The following is a 19786-nucleotide window of genomic DNA, read 5'->3' on the forward strand; positions in this document are numbered from 1 at the left end:
TTCAATTTTGCTCGGTGTTAATGACCTTAGATGTCATGATGCCAGAAAACCTCAAATCAATCATTCTTAAATTTTTTATGAAAATTTTTGCATTAATCTCAAGTCTTTGATACTTTTGTTTTTTTTTTGCAGGGAATTGTCAGCGATTGTGGACGTTCTTATGACAAGGCAAAATTTGAAGTTTTCTTCCGAATAGAATATGAACTTTATGATAGGGTAATGTGAATTCTTATTATATTTTAGCTGTGATTACAGTGTCTTATAGATTTTTGTGAAATTTATAATCCAGGATCTGAATTATCTTGTCATTATGAAAGTAATTGTCAATTTACCATTATTTGATTAGACTTCTAATAAGTAGATTCAGCTCTTTTGTTGTATCCGTTGTTTAAATTTCCATTTGGTCCAAGTATTTATCTGCCTATTTCCATGATATTCAGGATCTTCCCATTAATTTTTGGTCTTGGACCTTTCTTATCTACCTTTCATATCTATTACACATACATAATGACGGTTTCTTTTCCATTCTCTTCTCATCCACAAATTATCACTGTAATTGACATCTTAAGTTTGTTTTCAATCATCTGGAGGTCACATTTCTCAGCTGCATTTTTACATTTTTGTACTGTTATCCAGCACACACTAGCCATGAATATTAGCATTTTGTATTTACAATATCCCCTTTCAGAATTCCTACTGTTTTCTGTTTAAGGGCCCATGCCTTTGATGCATGTAGATATCTCACTCTCATCATAACTAAAGTTTATGTAATAGAGCCTTTTTGTTCCCTGTTACCAAGATTGTTGCTGCTCTTTTCATACTGCAAACTTCAATAAGTACTTGGCCTTCCCATATGCCACCAGGGTAAGAAAAATGCTCTTCCTCCTCCAAGGCCTGGTCACTACCATAATATGATCATCTTCCTCCCTCTCATCTTCATTGAATTTCTTATACATTTTTGACATAATGTTCTCACTCCATTCAAACATTAAAACCCTGGTAAAATCTCTTACAGTTTGGTACTTGATCATGCAGGCCTCACCCATCTAGTTCCAATAAAACAGGAGGTGCAGGGTGATCTGACCGGGTGGCCGAATGACGAAAACCTCAACATGGGAGTTCCATTTAACTCCTTCCTCCACAGATGCTCCTGTTTTCAGGTGCATGGAAAGAGGAGTGTGGTGCACACCTGGAGGAGGTAGTCACGTTAATTGCATGGTCAGTAGGATCACAGTGTGTGCATATTGTTTTGGATATGCAAGCGGTGTCTCTTGCTCTGAAAGCATTTCAATTACGTTTGATAAGGTACTCAGCATTACTGATGAGAGACAACACTACTGTAGTAGTATACGTTAATAAACAAAGGGAATAGTTTTGTGTCACCCTTATGAGTTGATGAAGTAGATGCACATCTGGACAGAAAGCAATACCATTAGTTGTATGCATGGTATATTGATATTGAAGGCAAGAGACAAGGAATGTATTAACAGACACGCTCAATTATCAGGGGCAGGTTATACGAACAGATTGGTCCTTACAGCTATTCGTGGCAGAAAGGCTTCTTACCTTGTGGGTTCAACATGTGAAAGGCTATTGCTCAGCCCTCAGCAAAGTATTTATAAACTGAAGGGCTTAGACTTCTCCTCAGCCAACTTGTCTATGTTCATGAGGAGCTTCAATCTTTCTTCTCCACTCAGGGACCATGGTGCCCCTGGGGCCCCTGGAGTGGGACATGACCTGTGTCCTCAAGTTGTTTACAGATACACTATATGAGCCCTTGAGAAGGTCATCCGGCATAGATTTGTCATTAAAGTCTGTCATCTTTTTATTGTGCTAGCGCTAACATTGGCAAACTAAGTAGGTGAGTTGCATGGCTTCATTTTCATCACCAGAAATACAGAAGGATGGAAAGAGGTATATAGTCTTGGGTAGGGCCGCAGCCTCTATACTGTGGTCATCCACTATCCTAGGTTAGAGTTCTCTTGCTTGAGGATGCACTTAGGCACACTAATCTGTTTTTTTTTTTCTTTCTTCACTGGGCTATTTTCCCTGTTGGGGCCCTTGGCCTTTAAGCATCCTGCTTCTTCAAATAGGGATGTAGGTTAGCCAGTAATAATAATAATAGACTTGAGCCTAGATGGAAAGGTAAATTGACTGGCTCTCCTTATTTCTTCCTTCCCCCTCTTAGTGTGTAGGAGTCATGTTTGTTACATGCTGGATTGGATAATGATGCAGTTAAGCTTTGTAATCAACTAATTGTTCGGTGGCATCTTAATAAGGGGGATAATGACCAATTGTCTACCAAATCCATTGATCTTCATCAGCCAGATATAGAAGCCTCAAAAGACAAAAGCAACTAAGGTTGGTTGTTTTGGTGACATGTCCAAATATAGAAATTTCAATCTTTCAATTGGTAACATTAAAACAGATATGCTTCTGTGGGTAATGAAATTAATGTCAGGAAAGGATATGATAAGCCATAGCTCCCAGACAACACAATCAGAAGATTTATTCAGGAGTGGATGCTTGGCCAAGGATGTAACATTCTGTATTCTTTGCTCTTCAGTCTCCTTTTCAGGCCAAGAAGTAATACTAGGGCTTCATGAGAAAATTCTTTGTAGTTGTAATTTGACAAGAAAGTGTTCTTGGAGCTACAGATACCTGTGGCCCGTGACATGTTGTGCGGTCCTGAGACTTTCTAGGTTACGGAAATGTTTTTAATTATAGTACAGTATATTTATTTATACCAGTAATCATTATTATCATTAGTAAATAATGAAAGAGATGTCAGTTTTATGTAAACTTTCATAGTAAGACATAAAACAAGGAAAAATTGCAAAAAAAAATTATATATTGAGCAAATAATATTTCTTGCATAGGTATATTATCAAAAGCCCCTCTCTCACTTGGATATAGTAAAATGCTGCTACAAATTGACGGATAGATGCCCACGCCTGCCTTACACTCTCAACAATCAAAGTATCATGAGGTGGCCTTAAAGGGACATAGTTCTATATTTTTATTACTTTAAATGATCTTATACATGGTGGAAAATTTCATAATGACTTAATGGATCTACACTATTTTCCTTTAGACTTGGTGAAAAAAAAAATTTCGATAAGCTTCACTGCAACAACACAGATGGCAATAAGAAACTTGAGCTCTACACCTACTCATAGATATCTGTTCCATACACCTGGATAAAGGAATTGGAGTGACTACCAGTGCTGTATCCAGTCAGACTTAGTAGTCTGGCATAATTCCTACATGTTCTGTTTCCCCTAATCCTATTGAGAGAAAAATTGAAATGAGTAGTCACAGGGTTTGGTATGTGATGTTGCCTATGTTCCCAAGGTAATTTTTTCCATGAAACTCATAAAAAAACCATTTACATATACTTTTTCTTAACAGGGTTGAACTTAATTAAAGTTCTTCTGTCTCATTTCTTCCACTCTTTACCATAAAACTTGGGTTTAAAATATTTTGGATTACCATTTGGATCAACATAAGACTCGGATTAAAGTTGTTGACTTACGAGAGATGTTTAAGATGGATGTAGTATGCATGTTACATTTATTTCAGAATTTGTAATGCTTTTATTTAATCAAAATAACTTCCATTCCAGAGTAAGAAATACACATTGGTTATGGTTGACCCAGATGCACCAAGATCTGATAATGGCAAAGGATGGCTTCACATGATCAAATCTGGTATTGATGTAAGTGCCAAGATTTTTATGTATTGAACATTCTAATACTGGTAATTTACTTTTTTAACTATACTATATAGGATTAATTCATTCAATCGTCTTTTATTCTATGAATTTCCCCAAAGTTCATTGGTAAATAGATCTGACCTAAAATGAAACCAAAATTCTTTAATTTTCCCTAACTTTCCCTCCCCTGGATGATACTACTATATATCATGACGCCCCCCTTCTACGTGTGAATTTCACCACAGGGTACTGTTGACCTGGCCAAACATTAAAAAAAAAAATATTATAAATACTGTTCAACTCGTACTACTCATTATCAGGGGCACTGTTTAGTTTTAGTTTTCAGTGGTAGCAAATGTGAAAGGGGTTTGGGAGAAAGAGGTACAGGGTGTTATTTTATCTAGAATAGTCCTTTTTTGCCAACTGCTTTACTTTCAAGGTCAAGTATCATACTTATTTTTGCAATGTTATCCAATGTAAACTTATTTTCCGGCAATTCCTCTGCATCGTCTTCTTCTTCAGCTAAATTAGATCATTTGATTAAATACTATTAGTTGTGAGCTTCATATGTTTCTCCACCCATTTTCTTTACCAAGTCAAGAATTTGGCATTCAATCTTGTTCTCACATTCTGAGTAGACATACATCTTGCATGAGTTTGTTTTAGCCTTGTATGGATCGGAGTTGTGAGGAATGAAAGTGATGGAGAGACAGAAATTGAATGTGTTTGAGATGAAGTGTCTAAGGAGTATGGCTGGTGTATCTCGAGTAGATAGGGTTAGGAACGAAGTGGTGAGGGAGAGAACGGGTGTAAGAAATGAGTTAGCGGCTAGAGTGGATATGAATGTGTTGAGGTGGTTTGGCCATGTTGAGAGAATGGAAAATGGCTGTCTGCTAAAGAAGGTGATGAATGCAAGAGTTGATGGGAGAAGTACAAGAGGAAGGCCAAGGTTTGGGTGGATGGATGGTGTGAAGAAAGCTCTGGGTGATAGGAGGATAGATGTGAGAGAGGCAAGAGAGCGTGCTAGAAATAGGAATGAATGGCGAGCGATTGTGACGCAGTTCCGGTAGGCCCTGCTGCTTCCTCCGGTGCCTTAGATGACCGCGGAGGTAGCAGCAGTAGGGGACTCAGCAGTATGAAGCTTCATCTGTGGTGGAAATGTGGGAGGTTGGGCTGTGGCACCCTAGCAGTACCAGCTGAACTCGGCTGAGTTCCTGGTTAGGCTGGAGGAACGTAGAGAGTAGAGGTCCCCTTTTTGTTTTGTTTCTTGTTGTTGTCGGCTACCCCCCAAAATTGGGGGAAGTGCCTTTGGTATATGTATGTGTATGTTGTAAGCTTTTTTGGTGAATTTTGTGGCTGTAGTAATTATGTACTGTACTGTAATCCTTGATCATTCTTGGATGTTTTCTATGTTGTATCTTAATTTTCTAATATAGGAAGGACAATTCTCTCCATTGACTATTGTGTGTAGTGTGGCTTGAATTCATTGCCTTTTGTGGCACTGACTAAAGAACAACTTTTCTTTTTGGATGAATATTGGATTCTTTCTAAAAGTTGGAAACTAGAATGGTTGTGCCATTTGACTGACCTCAACTTTGTCTTTTCCACTCCTGTCTAAAGCTTATTACTCAAGGTTGGAATAATGTATTTTGCTTTGTTACTCATGATGCAAAATATTGAAAGAAGCTATGCAATTTGAAATGTTCTACTTCTCTTGCAAATAAATCCCTGATCATAGATTTAGTAATCACCAAACATGGCATCATTCCGAACATTGGTCTTTTTGCCTTGCAGCTGTCTAGCAATGCATGTGCTCTCTACAAAGCAAGATTATGACTAGTTGTTGATGTCTGCATGTACTTAAGCATTTCAACTTGAATTTGTCATCAGAGTATAAGAATATTATCGTGGTATTCATGTCTTGATCAAAATAATTGTGCACCCTAGTTTTCTTTTGTTTAGATGTATCCTTCTTGCCCTGACTTCTACCATCAATTATTAGTTGATTTTGCTCTGTATGCTACCAGGTTCATCTCTTATCAAGTATTCACGGAGATATTAGATTATACAGACTCCAGTGATACAACTTGAATAAAATAATTCAGTCTTAAATTCCATCGTGTGTTTGTAGATTACTACTATCCATCTGTTCATCCAGGGCATTGTGGTAGTTAGCATATGAATTCTTGGTAGATTAATTGAAATAAACATAATTTATGGAAATTATTTCAATTATTTCCAGTTAGAGTTGGGCTGAGACAGGGATGTGTGATGTTGCCATGGTTGTTTAATTTTTGTTGATGGAGTGGTGAGAGGTGAATGCTCAAGTGCTTGGTCAAGGATTGAAACTGATAGACGAGATAGATCATGAATGTGGGAGATAACTCGGTTGTTGTTTGTGGAGGATACTGTACTGGTTGCAGACTTGGAGGAGAAGCTTTGTCGATTAGTGACAGAGTTTATAAGGGTATGTGTGAGAAGGAAGTTGAGAGTTACTGTGGGTAAGAGTTAGGTTATGAGATGCACGAGAAGGGAGGGTGGTGCTAGGTTGAATGCCACGATGAATGGAGAGTTAAGTACTTGAGAAAGTAGATCAGTTTAAGTTCTTGGGGTCTGTTGTTGCAGCAAATGGTGGAGTGGAAGCAGATGTACGTCAGAGAGTGAATGAAGGATGTAAAGTGTTGGGGCCAGTGAAGGGAGTTGTAAAGAATAGAGGGTTATTAATGAATGTAAAGAGAGTTCTGTATGAAAAAGTGATTGTACCAACTGTGATGTATGGATCGGAGTTTTGGGGAATGAAAGTGACGGAGAGACAAAAATGGAATGTGTTCAAGATGAAGTGTATGAGGAGTATGGCTGGTGAGGGTGAGAACAGGTGTAAGAAATTATTTAGTAGCTAGAGTGAAGAAGAATGTTTTGAAGTGGTTTGGCCATGGTGAGAGAACGGAAAGTGGCTGTCTGTTGAAGAAGATAATGAATGAAAGAGTTGATGGAAGAAGTACAAGAAGAAGGCCAAGGTTTGGGTGGATGGATGGAGTGGAGAAAACTCTGGGTGATAGGATAGATGTGAGAGAGGCAAGGGAATATACTAGAAATAGGAATTAATGGCGACTGATTGTGATGCAATTTCGGTTAGCCCTGCTGCTTCCTCCAGTTGCCTTGGTGACCGCTGACGTAGCTGCAGTAAGGGATTCAGCATATGAAACTTCATTTGTGGTGGATAATGGGGGAGGGGGAGGGTAGGCTGTGGCACCCTAGAAGTACCAACCATACTCCAAACTCTGCTGAATCCCTCGTCAGGCTAGGAGCGGAGAGAGGAAAGTCCCCTTTTGTCCTTTTTTTTTTTTTTTATGTCAGGTACCCCCCCCCCCCCCCCCAAAATTGGAGGAAGTGCCTTGGTAAATAGTCATACCCAGGACTTGTGCAAGTTCTTACCCACCATCCCACATATAGTGGTATTTTTAAGAAAGTTTGAGACATTCAACATTGAGAAAATGATAGTTTAAAATGGCATCCAAGATATGATGCAGGGCCACTCGTACCTCATTATATTTTAGAGGAAAATCTCAGATTTTAGAGTGCTCATCAAATCTAAAACTTTTTAATAGCCATAGCACATGAATCCCCGGCAAGTTATTGAGAGGTTTCCTAGTAAAGTGATGGGCATCCTTTGTTATTGGGGAAGTCTATACAAACAATACATTGCTGTTGAGTGTTAGGACTTGAAATAGAAGTCATGTATCTGTTTTCCAGCTTTTAACATATCTAATTTTTGTAGTTGATTGTATAATGTCATGATGTTATGAAAAATTACCCTTTTCATGGTTTTTCTTAGTAATTTGAACAGTCTGTGAAAATAGCTAATTTTCTTCACAAATACAGTACTGTTTAGTATTTATTCTTACATGTTAAGGGGTTGTCAAGGAAATTTTTTTTTGGATACTTGGATGATAATTATTCCACATTTAATATTCTTCATATAGTTTAAATAATACCTGTTGCTCCTTTCTTTAGAGTAAATTAGTATAGTTTTAATTTAATTTTTCTTTTATTTACATATTGCTGTCTTTTTAACAGGGAGGAGATTTGGGTCCAGCATTGCCAGTAAATCAAAATTACTCGGGCACTGATGTGACACGTAAGTACCATTATAGTACACCAATGCCCCGGTATACGAAGATTCGATGAACGAATTTTCGAAGATACGAATAAAATAATTTTGTCCTATACTTCGATTTACACCAAAAATTCCAAGTTACAAATATTTTGATCTGTAATCTGTAAATGTAAAATTTATATTAATTATAGAATTATTATTGAATCAAATAATTTTTTATTTTATAAATTAGAAGTACAGGGCATTATACTAGTTTACGTTTGTCTTGCTATTGCGTTTCACACCCTCAACTGACCGCACTCATTTTACATTAATCCGTTGTGTTAGGATTGTAATTATTTTATTTTGCGAAGTTATGAGTCATTTTGATAGGTAATTTGTAACTCAAATCATTTTAGAATTTTCGAGTAAAATATTTTATGTGAATTATAAGAACTAGTTTACATTAATCGTATTGCTAGCACATTTCATACCGCGACTAACCATGTAGTCTTAATACTACAGTAACCTATTCTTTTGTTTTTAAGGGGATACTACTGTATTGAAAATATGTAATTTTAATATTTCATTTTTGTTATTAACAGGAATAAAATACTCTTTCTAAACGGTTGTTACCTTGTTATTACAGTACAGAATTACTTTACTTAATGTTAATAACAAAACAAAGTTGTTCAGGTATTCTGTTTTATTACTGTAAACTTTGGTGAACTCGTAGGAATGCATCTCAATGTTTATAAAGAAAATCAATAGGAAAATTTGCTTTGATGAATTTTCGCTTGACAAACGTTTCTTCAGGAACGGAAATCATTCGTATAGCGGGACATTGGTGTTTATGATTTATGATGAATGTTGTTTTATATTTAGTGCCGGATGTATTTTTACTTTTAATGCTATATACAGTACTGTAATGTATAAATATGATTTGAGAATACAGTACTGAACTTAGTTTATGTATTACTATTTACAGTATGATGATTATAACTAGGGTATTAAAAGTTGATGAAAAAATATAAAAAAATAGCAGCAATATTGATTGATATGAATATCACTTGTTGCACATGAATTGCTAGTACAGTAGTCCCACTCCATATCTTGGTTTACGTATCTGTCCCTCAGTACATCCTGGATTTATAAACTCATATAAATCTATATCGCAGACTCGTCTTTATATTGTGCATTTCTGAGGTCAAATTTTTTATTTGTTCCTACGCAGTATACAAACCAAAATCCTTTAGTAAGGGAGATTGATTCAGTGCGAGCTGGAGTTGGTCGTGTTATCAGCTGGTGAGGGTAGAGGACAAGTAGCCTCACCTCCTTTCCAGCTTAAGAGCCTTGAACTTTAATTTGGCTGCTCACGTGTTTATTCAGCTCCTTTCAAAACTTTAACACAGATTGCAGATTTCCTCATCTTCCTTTGTCGAGAGAAGCGCCTCTCCGTCGTGGCTGTCAAAGGCTTCTACTTGACCGTGAGTATGGTCTTCCGACTGCAGGTTATAAGCTTCTCTGCTTCCTGGGAGTTGTCTATGCTCATGAGGAGCTTAAAGCAGTCTTTTCCACCCCAAGGTCTGCCTTCTAGCCTGATCCTTCTATTTATAATGTTGATTTGTGTAAATATAAGCATAGGGGAAGGTAAATAAGGTCGTGATTAAACATGTATTTGTGAGTTTCTCTCTTATATATTGTGTATTAATTTCCCAAATTTCAGTTGCTGGTATTGAATCCTTATTGTTTAGAGTTTGAAAGAACTTCACAAGAACATTCCGATTGTGTTCTCTACCATCTTTGTTTTCCACGGGATTGGCAGTGAGCTTGGATTGAGAACCATGTGAACTTATGCTTGTTCTTCAGGAGATCGTTACTTTTGAATCGCCAGGAATCTAGTACACCTATCACCTATAATCTGTTCCTTCCCAGCATTTTCAGCCATAAGGTCTAAAGGGATCTTTCAACGCTCGAGATCTGATGTGCCGAGATTGTTTCACAACTTGGATCTTCCCACACAATGAGATTTTCCCAGCCATCAAAATATCCAATTCATTCGTGTGATAGGAATTGGAGCAGGCCACTTATGAGGTGACACATCATGGATGTCAGCATGGATCATTGACAAACAAGGATAGGTACTTGCATGACGCTGCTATGTGCCGCATATTGGCATGCTCTTCCGTTCACTCCCCAAAGGCTTAGGTACTTGGTGGCCATTACCCTAGGAGTGCGTGAGAGCCAGTAGTAGTTCAGTCATTGAAGGAAACCAGCCAATGCTCATCCATCCCTTCTTCCTATACAAGAATTGCTGAATATCTCAGGTAGGGGGAGAAAGAATTCTTCAAAGAATGTTGAGACAATCATTGACCCTACAGTACGAATACCTACTGTATAAAATGCATTTCTTATTATTTGTCTCAACACAGCTGAGGAAAAATATAAAATATTCAATACAGCAAGTAGCTGAGGAAAGATGAAAAAGTTGAGAGGCAAAATATAAAAATTTAAGATGGAAAACTTAAAAGTTGAAAATGAAGGAATGTATTCGAATGATGGGTTTGATTTGGAGAATCATTTGAACTAAGAGAATAAATATGAATTGGAGTATGTTGGCAGACTATTAGTCTACTTATTCAGCTGTATCACTGATTTTTTTTAAATCGATTTTAAGACTGTATTCCAATGTACATGATTGTATTGGAATACTTGAAATTTTAGGGGAGGGGAGGTGTTCCTGCCCTTCTACAACTGGGTATTTGTTCCTTAACTGACATACAAACCACGCTATTTAATAGGGGTATTACTTTCGGCGTAGCTGAAATGACGAACCATTAGAATTTTAACGAGGGTTTACTACCTCATCGCTAGTTAGGGGGGGGGGTAGCTTGCAAACCCCCCCCCCCCCCCCACATACACCTGTGCTTGAGCTCACTTTGCTCTCGGCTCGGATTATAAACAGACATGACCTCTCTCATCCTCGCCTCTCTCTTGGCAGCCATTAATGCTTTTTTGCTTTTTCTTTGACAGGTTTGAGTGTGAAGTTGGCCTCTGCGATTATCCGCACCTGTCCTGGATTACCCGACCGCCCCTGCGGATCATTCATGTCGGCGGTCGAGACAGACCCTCACACCCTTTGCCCTTACTGTAGAGGCCGACGGTGTGATAGTGGTAATAAGTGTGGCGAGTGGTCTACCTTCCAGTGGGAGAGGTTTTCTCGGCGACGTAAGAAGTCCAGGCGGGATATTTCTCCTTTGAAGGTTTCTTTGAAAGGAGAAAATCCCAAGGACAACTCTTCTGTTGCCCAAACCTCCTCCGAAGGTCCCGCTCGATCGGTCTCTTTCGAGAGACCGGCGAGTGGTAGTGTAGACCGTGGTTCTGTTTCCCAAACTCGGGGTTCGAGAGAAGGCGTTGCCTCCCCTAGCGAGGCTGCTCCACCTCTTCCCCCGTGGGAGGATGTATCACTAACTAATTTGTTTCAGCTTTGGTCTTCCTTGGGGCTCAAGGGTTCGCCCTCCAAGGAAGCTCTACTTGACATCATCCGATTGGGTGCCGCTGTCAAGCAATCGCCGACTTTGGCAAAGGTAGATCCTCTGTCAATTGTCGACGTCGTGGTGTCAGAGGTATCCAATGCGGTATCTCCTAATACCTCTGCCTCTTCTCATCCCGCAGTAGCTGAAGGCTTAGTTTTTCCCGTTCCTGCACCACGAGGATACGCGCGCGCGTCCGCACGTCCGCACCCATCATCTCCAGCAGTTATGCACCGCCATCCTGACGCGCCCACGCGCACAGGTTCCGACTGCGCAGGGGATATCTCTCCCTGCACGCGCGTGCCCTACGACATCATCTGGGGCGCGCGAACTCTCGCTCGCACGCCCACGAGTCCAACATCCTGATACAGCGCGCCCACGCGTGAACATTCGCCCGCGTGCGCGCGAGTGCACAATCAGCCTCCCGCGCACTCTCCTGTGGTCCCACAGTCTCCCGCGCGCTCTCCTACGTGCCCGCACGCTTATCAGCAGTCCCCCACGCATTTCAGCACTCTCCCACGTAAGACCCCAGGTATTTCACATCGCGCGAGCGCCAATACCCTCCCGCGCGCGAGGCTGCAGGACAACGCACGGCAAGGTCGCCATATTCCCCTCCCCGCAAGCGCAGAACATCGCGCACGGCGGTGGAAGGGAAGCATCCAGAAAGGTCCAGGAACACTTTTTCTTCTTTTCAGGCGAACCCCCCTATGGAAACTCCTCCCAGGCAAACCCCCCTATGGAAATTCCTCCCAGGGATCTGTCGATTCCTGTCCCTCCAGAGGGAGTGTCTGACAGCACAGCTGTCAGTCAACAGTCATGGTTTGGGGCACTAATCAGAGCGGTTACACAGGCTTTCAAGCCTGTGCTCTCTTGAGTTAGGCCACAGATCCTTGGCTGCGTCTACCCCTCTGAAGAGAAAAGGAGGAGTTTCAGACGCTGTGACTACTACAAGAGCTAGGCTGTCTCCTCGTAAGCCCTCGAGGCAGGTATCCCCCCCCCCCCCCCCCCCGACTTTTTCTCCCTCCCTGTCGGACGAGGATTTCCCGTCCTCAGGGGAGTCACGTGAGGTGAGACATTCCTCCATCGCACCAATAAGGGAAACCCTACCTCGCGTTGAAAAGTCTTCCAGGGTAGGGGCAGAGAACTTGCCTCCGTCTTTGCTAGTCCTGCATCCTTCCCAGGAAGGAGTCGAAGGACTCGAAGACAGTGCCAAAATCCTCGACGAGACTTAGGACGGAGCCAGCTAGTCATTCAGAGAACGTCCGCGATTCTCCCCAAGAAGAGCCTTTGGGGACAGGAGACTTCACTGCAAGTCCGGCATCCTGAGGAGAACTACAAGAGTCAGAACATGCATTTTGGCAGGTTCTGAATCTTATGAGGACTCTCAATAGGTTTGCCGACCCAGAGATCCGTCCTCGAGAGGGCAAAGACACGGTCTTGGACAGAGTATTTGGAACTCAAAAACCTTTTAAGACCAGTGCGGCTCGGGGTTAAGAGTACCAGCAACAAGATCGCGGTCCAGCTCTCTTGAATTAGCCTCCTCCAATCGCTCCAGTGCCGGCAACAAGCTTCTCCCACCTCCTCGCATAAGGCAGAGGAGGTACTTCGAGATCTTGGAGGAGCCTTGTTTAGCTCTTCCTCTTCACCATTCATTGGATCCTTAATCAGGCGAAGGTTGCGAAGTGTGCTATGTAAGCCAAAAAGTATCTGGTTAAGGACCTTAGGTATCCTGATACGCTCTGAGAATTTCTCCAAAGAACGTACCAGGAAAGCTATGGAGACGTTCCTCCTCTCAGGCACTCGCACGATCGAGTTTCTGGCCCACCAAGTCTCGAACTTGTGGGCGAACACCATCCTGAAACTTCTGGATGCGGTGGCTGAGATGTTCCATCAGAAGGTCCCTAGCACCAAGATAAATAGGCTCAGGCATTCTTCCTTGGAAGGTCGAATCTGTTTGAGCCTTAAGACGTGGAACATGCTGCTGAGAGGTGGAGGAAGTCCCACCAAGACTCCTTCCTGCATAGAGCTTTGACATCCAAGCCCTATAAGCCTCCAGCACCCCAGCAGTCCCGTCCTACCAAGACCACGAAACCGACAATGGCAGTGAAGACAGTGGTGTCTAAGCCCTTTCCTGTCAAGGACAGGAAATGCAAAAAGTCCTCCACGGGAGATAAAAATCCTAGAGGGAGCAGCCGAGGCCGCAAACGCTAGGAATGGCAGTCCCCCTACATGTCCACCAGTGGGGGGATGCCTACAAAGTTGCGCAGACAGGTGGCAGCAACTCGGGGCCGATTCCTGGACGATTTCTGTAATCAGTCAGGGATATCGCATCCCGTTCACAACATCTCTACCTCCCCTGACGACGAATCCAGTGTTATTGAGCTCCCTTGCCATGGGATCAGCAAGGGGACAAGCCCTTCGGGCAGAAGTCCAGACCCTGTTGAAGAAGGGCGCTCTCCAAGAGGTCCTCGATGGGTCCCCAGGCTTCTTCAGTCGACACTTTCTTGTAAAGAAGGCGTCTGGAGGCTGGAGACCGGTCATCGACCTCTCGGCTCTGAACAAGTTTGTCAAACAAACTCCGTTCAGCATGGAGACCGCAGACACAGTCAGACTAGCAGTGAGACCGCAGGACTTCATGTGTACACTGGATCTGAAGGACGCGTACTTCCAGATCCCAGTCCATCTGTCTTCAAGGAAGTACTTAAGATTCGGCCTAGACAACAAGGTGTACCAGTTCAAGGTGCTGTGTTTCGGTCTCTCCACAGCAACACAGGTTTTCACCAGTGTTCACCCTAATATCTTCGTTGGCACACAGGATAGGCATCTGTCTCCTCCGTTATCTGGACGACTGGCTGATCCTAGCAGACTCGGCGTCATCCCTTCAACACCGAGAAAAACTTCTGGGACTTTGCCAGGATCTGGGGATCATGGTAAATCTCGAGAAGTCCTCTCTGCTTCCCACTCAAAGACTGGTATACCTAGGCATGATTATAGACACCAATCTCCACAAAACCTTCCCATCAGACGACAGGATAGCAAGGCTGAGGAAGGTCGCAAGCCCCTTTCTCAGACGAGAAGAACTTCCAGCCCAATCGTGGTCACCTCTCATCTTTGGCTCGTCTAGTTCCCAACGGTCGCCTCACAATGAGATCCCTCAAGTCTCAGTGGAATCAAGGCTACGATTCCCCGGACGTCATGATCCCTATGGGACCTGCGGAACGGACGGACCTCCAGTGATGGGTGACAGACTAGAACCTATGAAGAGGATTGGATCTTCTCGTCCTCCCCCCGGATTTGATGCTGTTTTCGGATGCCTCAAAGAAAGGGTGGGGGGCCCATGTACTGCACCACACGACCTCAGGCCTGTGGTCAGAATCAGAAAAGTGCCTCCATATAAACCCTCTAGAGATGAAGGCCGTCTTTTTGGCCCTTCAACAGTTCCAACAATACCTGGCGGGTCACTCTGTGGTGGTGATGAGCGACAACACCACAGTAGTGGCTTACATCAACAAACAAGGAGGTACCTTTCCGAAGCAGCTATCCCATCTTGCAGTAGAGATGCCGAGATGGACCGTAGTCCACTTGATTCCACTATCGGCACCTTTCATTCCAGGCAAGAGGAATGTGCTCGCCGACAATCTGAGCAGAGCGTCTCAGATAGCGAGTACCGAGTGGTCTTTGGATCATCTAGTAGCCAACAAAGTCCTGACTTTATGGGGTTCCCCGACTGTGGATCTGTTTGCAACAGCTCTGAACTTCAAGCTTCCACTGTACTGCTCCCCAGTCCCAGACCCCAAGGCACTCTGGCAAGATGCCTTCCAACAACGGTGGGACAACATCGACGTTCACGCCTTTCCCCCGTTCTGTCTGATGAGGAGGGTGCTCAACAAGATCAGAATATCGGTCAATCTTTCAATGACCCTCATAGCTCCGCTATGGCATCACGCCGAATGGTTTCCGGACCTTCTGCAACTCCTAACGGAACTACCGAGAGAACTCCCTCCACGACACAATCTACTCAGACAACCACATGCCAACATCTTCCACAAAGCTGTAGCTTCACTACGACTTCACGCCTGGAGACTATCCAGCATCTCCTCGCTGAGAGAGGATTTTCTCAAGTTGCGATCAGGATGTCTGGGCATCTGCGAAAGTCATCCGCAGCTGTCTACCCGGCCAAGTGGAAAGTCTTCAGTGATTGGTGTCGTGGAAGGGGTATCTCTCCACTCGATGCCACTATTCCAACAATAGTGGAGTTCCTCGTGTATTTGCGGAAGAAATGCGCCTTTCAGTCTCGGTGGTGAAAGGCTATTGCTCAGCCTTAAGTCTAGCCTTCAGGCTCAAAGGAATGGACATTTCTTCTTCGCTGGAACTTTCCCTACTCATACGAAGTTATGAACTTACCTGCCCTCAGTCAGAAGTGAGACCTCCATGGAACGTGGTTCGAGTTCTCAGGTCTCTTAAGAGACCTCCCTATGAACCATTACGCCAGGCTTCACACCGCCACTTAACTTGGAAGACGGTGTTCCTACTAGGTGTTCCTACTAGCTTTGGCTTCGGCCAAGCGTGTTAGTGAACTTCATGGTCTCTCGTATGACATCGCCCATTCAAGGGGATGGGGGGAGGTAATGTTCAGATTCGTCCCTGAGTTTATTGCTAAGACTCAGAATCCGGGAGTAGTGGACCCTCGGTTCGACTCCTTCCAGATTTTGAGTCTCCGTTCTTTGACAGATGACCCAGACCATCTCCTACTATGCCCAGTAAGGAATTTGAGGCTATATCTCAAAAGAACGGCTGCAATCCCCCCTCAGGTGCCAGCGTTATTTGTTAGCACAGGGAGGACTAAGAGGAGGGTCACCAAGAACACCATCTCGGCATGGATTCGTAGGGTGATTCATCTGTCCCTGAATCCAGACCCTCCTCCGTCACGTCGCCCTAGAGCACATGATGTCAGGGGCGTAGCTACGTCGATGGCCTTCAAAAAGAATTTCTCAGTGACGCAGGTTCTTCAAACTGGGGTGTGGAAGCGTCAGACGACCTTCACAGCCCACTAACTGTAAGACGTGACCCACAGGAGGCTCGATACGTTCTCTATCGGCCCTGTGGTGGCTGCACAACAGCTGGTTTAAACCTCAAGCTCCTTATTGGACAAGTAGCAGAAGGTTGAGGGCATTGTTACCCGGTTTTAGTCTGCATGAATGAAAAGGTTTGCTTGGCCCTTATTCTTTTCTTCATCATCCCCTCCCTTGGGGAAGTAGCATCCTGGGTTCTCTGCATAGCTGACCTCAAACCACTGCAGGTAAACCATGTTTCCTTGTGTTCCTAATATTAAGCTAATACTGTCACATTCCCATACCCTGACGAGTTGGTATTGGGAGAGTCCTAGCCTAAAGTTTCCATCTAAAGAACTTCAGGTCAACTTCCTAGGACGAGTCACACTTCATTATACCTTCACACACCTTGCGTAGGCCGCAGTCCTTGTGTAGCAAGGTTCTAGCGAGGTGCAGGGACTCCTTCTTTTTGAGTGCTGACACAGTCCACCATTCCTAATGGGTGAGTCACCCCTTTTAAATAGCATGGTTTGTATGTCAGTTACGGAACAAATGACAAATTCGTAGATAATTTGTATTTTTCCTTATTATACAAACCTTAGCTATTTAATCAAACTTGCCCGCCAGCCCTATCCCCCTTGAAGTCCTACCTCCAAGCAAAGTGAGCTCAAGCACAGGTGTGTGTGAAGGGGGAGGGGGGGGTAGCAAGCTACCCTCCCCTACCCCCGCTAACTAGCGATGGGGTAGTAAACCCTCGTTAAAATTCTAATTGCTCGTCATTTCAGCTACGCCGAAAGTAATACCCCTATTAAATAGCTAAGGTTTGTAAACTTAGGAAAATTAAAAATTATCAACGAATTTGTCATATTACCATACGATGAAGGGACTGACTGGTGAGACGGCTTATTCTATAGTTCTCTTTCCATATTCATCTGGTAAGGGTATTGAAGGGAGAGAAGATAGGTATAATAGAATCGTATATTATGTGAATCTTTTCCTATTTTAAGACTGGAGATGTGTAGGAGGACACAATAATGGGAAAAAGGTATACAATAAATGGAGACTATTAACTGATAATTTCTGGAATAGACAACTGGGCTTAAGAAAGTTAAGTAAACTTATTTTTTGTCCAAATCAAATAGAGGGAAAGTTGTAAATACTGTTTGTCAATGATTATGATAATGGCTGTGCAGTATTTTATACAGGATGTGAATGCAATAAATTTTACCTTTCTGGATTTCATGATGCCATCACGATTGCGTTTTAACTAAGCCTTAATCTCTAGCTGGCAAGTAGTGCATATTTTCTATATCCCTTCCCCCTCTAATTGATGTTTTCTGTGCCTTTGAATTGGAATACAACCACCTGGGACATATTCATTCCACTCCCATCCCCTGGTTGATCTATTATATTCTCTGGGATATATTCTTTCCACTCATCACCAAGGGAGTAATGGGAATGTTATTAGGGTATATGTTACTCAATGATGAAGTATTACTGTACTGGTTTATCCCTTATTGATTTTCTAGAATGTTAGCCATAGCAGATTTTACATAACCTACAGAATACTAATCTTTTCAATAGTCCTTATAATTGAGTGAAAACCCTAAGCAAAATTTATCCCAAAGATAAGGTGGGGAATTTAGCAAAGTAAAATATCTCTGGACAGTTTAATTTATACATAATTTTAGCACAGACATAATTGTATTGGTAACATTATTCACATCTCTCTCTCTTGCTCTCTCAACAGGAACTTTAATATTGGCTTACAGTGGTCAGAATACAGTACCAGGAAAGTGAGGAAATATTGATAACATTATTCCATAGTGGCTATTAGGATTGTATGATTGTTGTATTTACCTTGCATTGCCCACAATTTATGTAGTGTCACTAGATATATTGCTCAATATATCCTTGCAATTCTTTCTTTCAGCATATGGAAAACCTACTCCTCCTAATGGCACCGGTGAACATCGATACTTCATCTTCTTGTATGAGGAGCAGGAAGCAAGTCCAACTGGAGAAATCGACCAAAGGCAGAATTTTGATGTCCAGGAATATGCTACTAAGAATAAGCTCTGTGGACCTGTTGCAATGAATATGTTTTCTACTAAATTCTAAGTTTCTCTTGATATTACTACTGTTGATAAATCTTCCTGTAGTGTAGTTTTGTTAGAAGTTTTGCACCTCATTGAATTATAATATCAGTTTGGTATTGCAGTGAAAACATTGATTTTATTTTTGTGATAGATCTTAATATATTTTATTTGTGATAGATCTTAATATATTTTATTACACTTTTAATTCATATTTTATGATGCCAGTGGCAGTTGATAATGGTTTTATTTTAATTTTAGCCTATTTATATATTTAAATTTGATTAAAATTTTATTCTGCATTTCAAAGAATTTTCATTTAAATCTATTTGTTCCGTAACTGGAATACAAACCACGCTATTTAATAGGGGTATTACTTTCGGCGTCACTGAAATGACTGAGCCATTAAAATTTAACGAGGGTTTACTACCCACACCGCTAGTTACGGGGGTAAGGGTAGGGTGGCTTGCTCCCCCCCCCCCCCCCCACACACGCTATTGGGAAGTCAACTAGGTTGATTTCTCCCACGCATCAGCGCTCGCCATCATGCCAGCTCTCTCCATCGCGCCAGCACGCACCCACGAGGATACGCACTCGCGCCCCGCGCCCTCGCCCTCGCCCTCGCCCATCCTCTCCTGCAGTTGCGTGCCCACAAGCAGCGCAAGCTTCAACTGTGTGCCTGCGCGCCAGGGGTCTTTCTCCTGCGCGTGCGCCCTACGACTGGTTCAGGCTCACGCGAACTCTCGCCCGCGCACTTAACGCCCTGATCCTGCGCGCCCACGCGTGCCAACAGTCTCCCGCACGTGCTCCTGTGCGCCATCAGTCTTCCGCACACGCTCCTGTGCGCCATCAGTCTCCCGCACGCGCTCCTGTGCGCCATCAGTCTCCCGCGCGCGTTTCTCGGCATTCTCCCTTGCGCGAGCACCATTACGCTCCCCCGCACGAGCGTCAATATCCTCCCGCGCACGACTGCTGAGCCACGCACAGCAAGGTCGCCATCTCCTCCTTCCCCTCCCCGCAAGCGCATAACAGCGCGCATTGTGGCGGAAGGGAAACATCTAGAGGGGTACAGGATCCCTAAGCCTTTCCAGGCGAACCTACCAATGAGAACTCCTCCCAGGGATCCTTCAATTCTTGCCCCTTCAAAGGGTATATCTGACAGCGCGTCTGTCAGCCAACAGCCCTGGTTCGGTGCACTAATCAGAGCCGATACGCCGGCGTTCAAGCCTGTTTTCTCTGAATTAGGTCACAGATCCTTGGCTGTTTCTACCCCTTTGAAGAGGAAAAGAGGAGTT

General features: G+C 42.9%; 1 protein-coding gene across 1 annotated transcript in view; it reads left to right on the forward strand.

Moving 5' to 3' along the window:
* Positions 1-18793, forward strand: part of LOC137644148 (phosphatidylethanolamine-binding protein 1-like) — a 28138-nt gene extending 9345 nt beyond the window's left edge. The window contains exons 2-5 of the mRNA XM_068377129.1: positions 133-216; positions 3626-3718; positions 7793-7853; positions 18329-18793. Of these exons, the coding sequence (XP_068233230.1) occupies positions 133-216; positions 3626-3718; positions 7793-7853; positions 18329-18516 (426 nt within the window). The 3' untranslated portion in view covers positions 18517-18793. The remainder of the gene's footprint in view (positions 1-132; positions 217-3625; positions 3719-7792; positions 7854-18328) is intronic.
* The last annotated feature ends 993 nt before the right edge of the window (positions 18794-19786 follow it).

Source organism: Palaemon carinicauda, chromosome 7, assembly GCF_036898095.1.
Source record: "Palaemon carinicauda isolate YSFRI2023 chromosome 7, ASM3689809v2, whole genome shotgun sequence".
NCBI classification, from domain to species: Eukaryota; Metazoa; Arthropoda; class Malacostraca; order Decapoda; family Palaemonidae; genus Palaemon; species Palaemon carinicauda.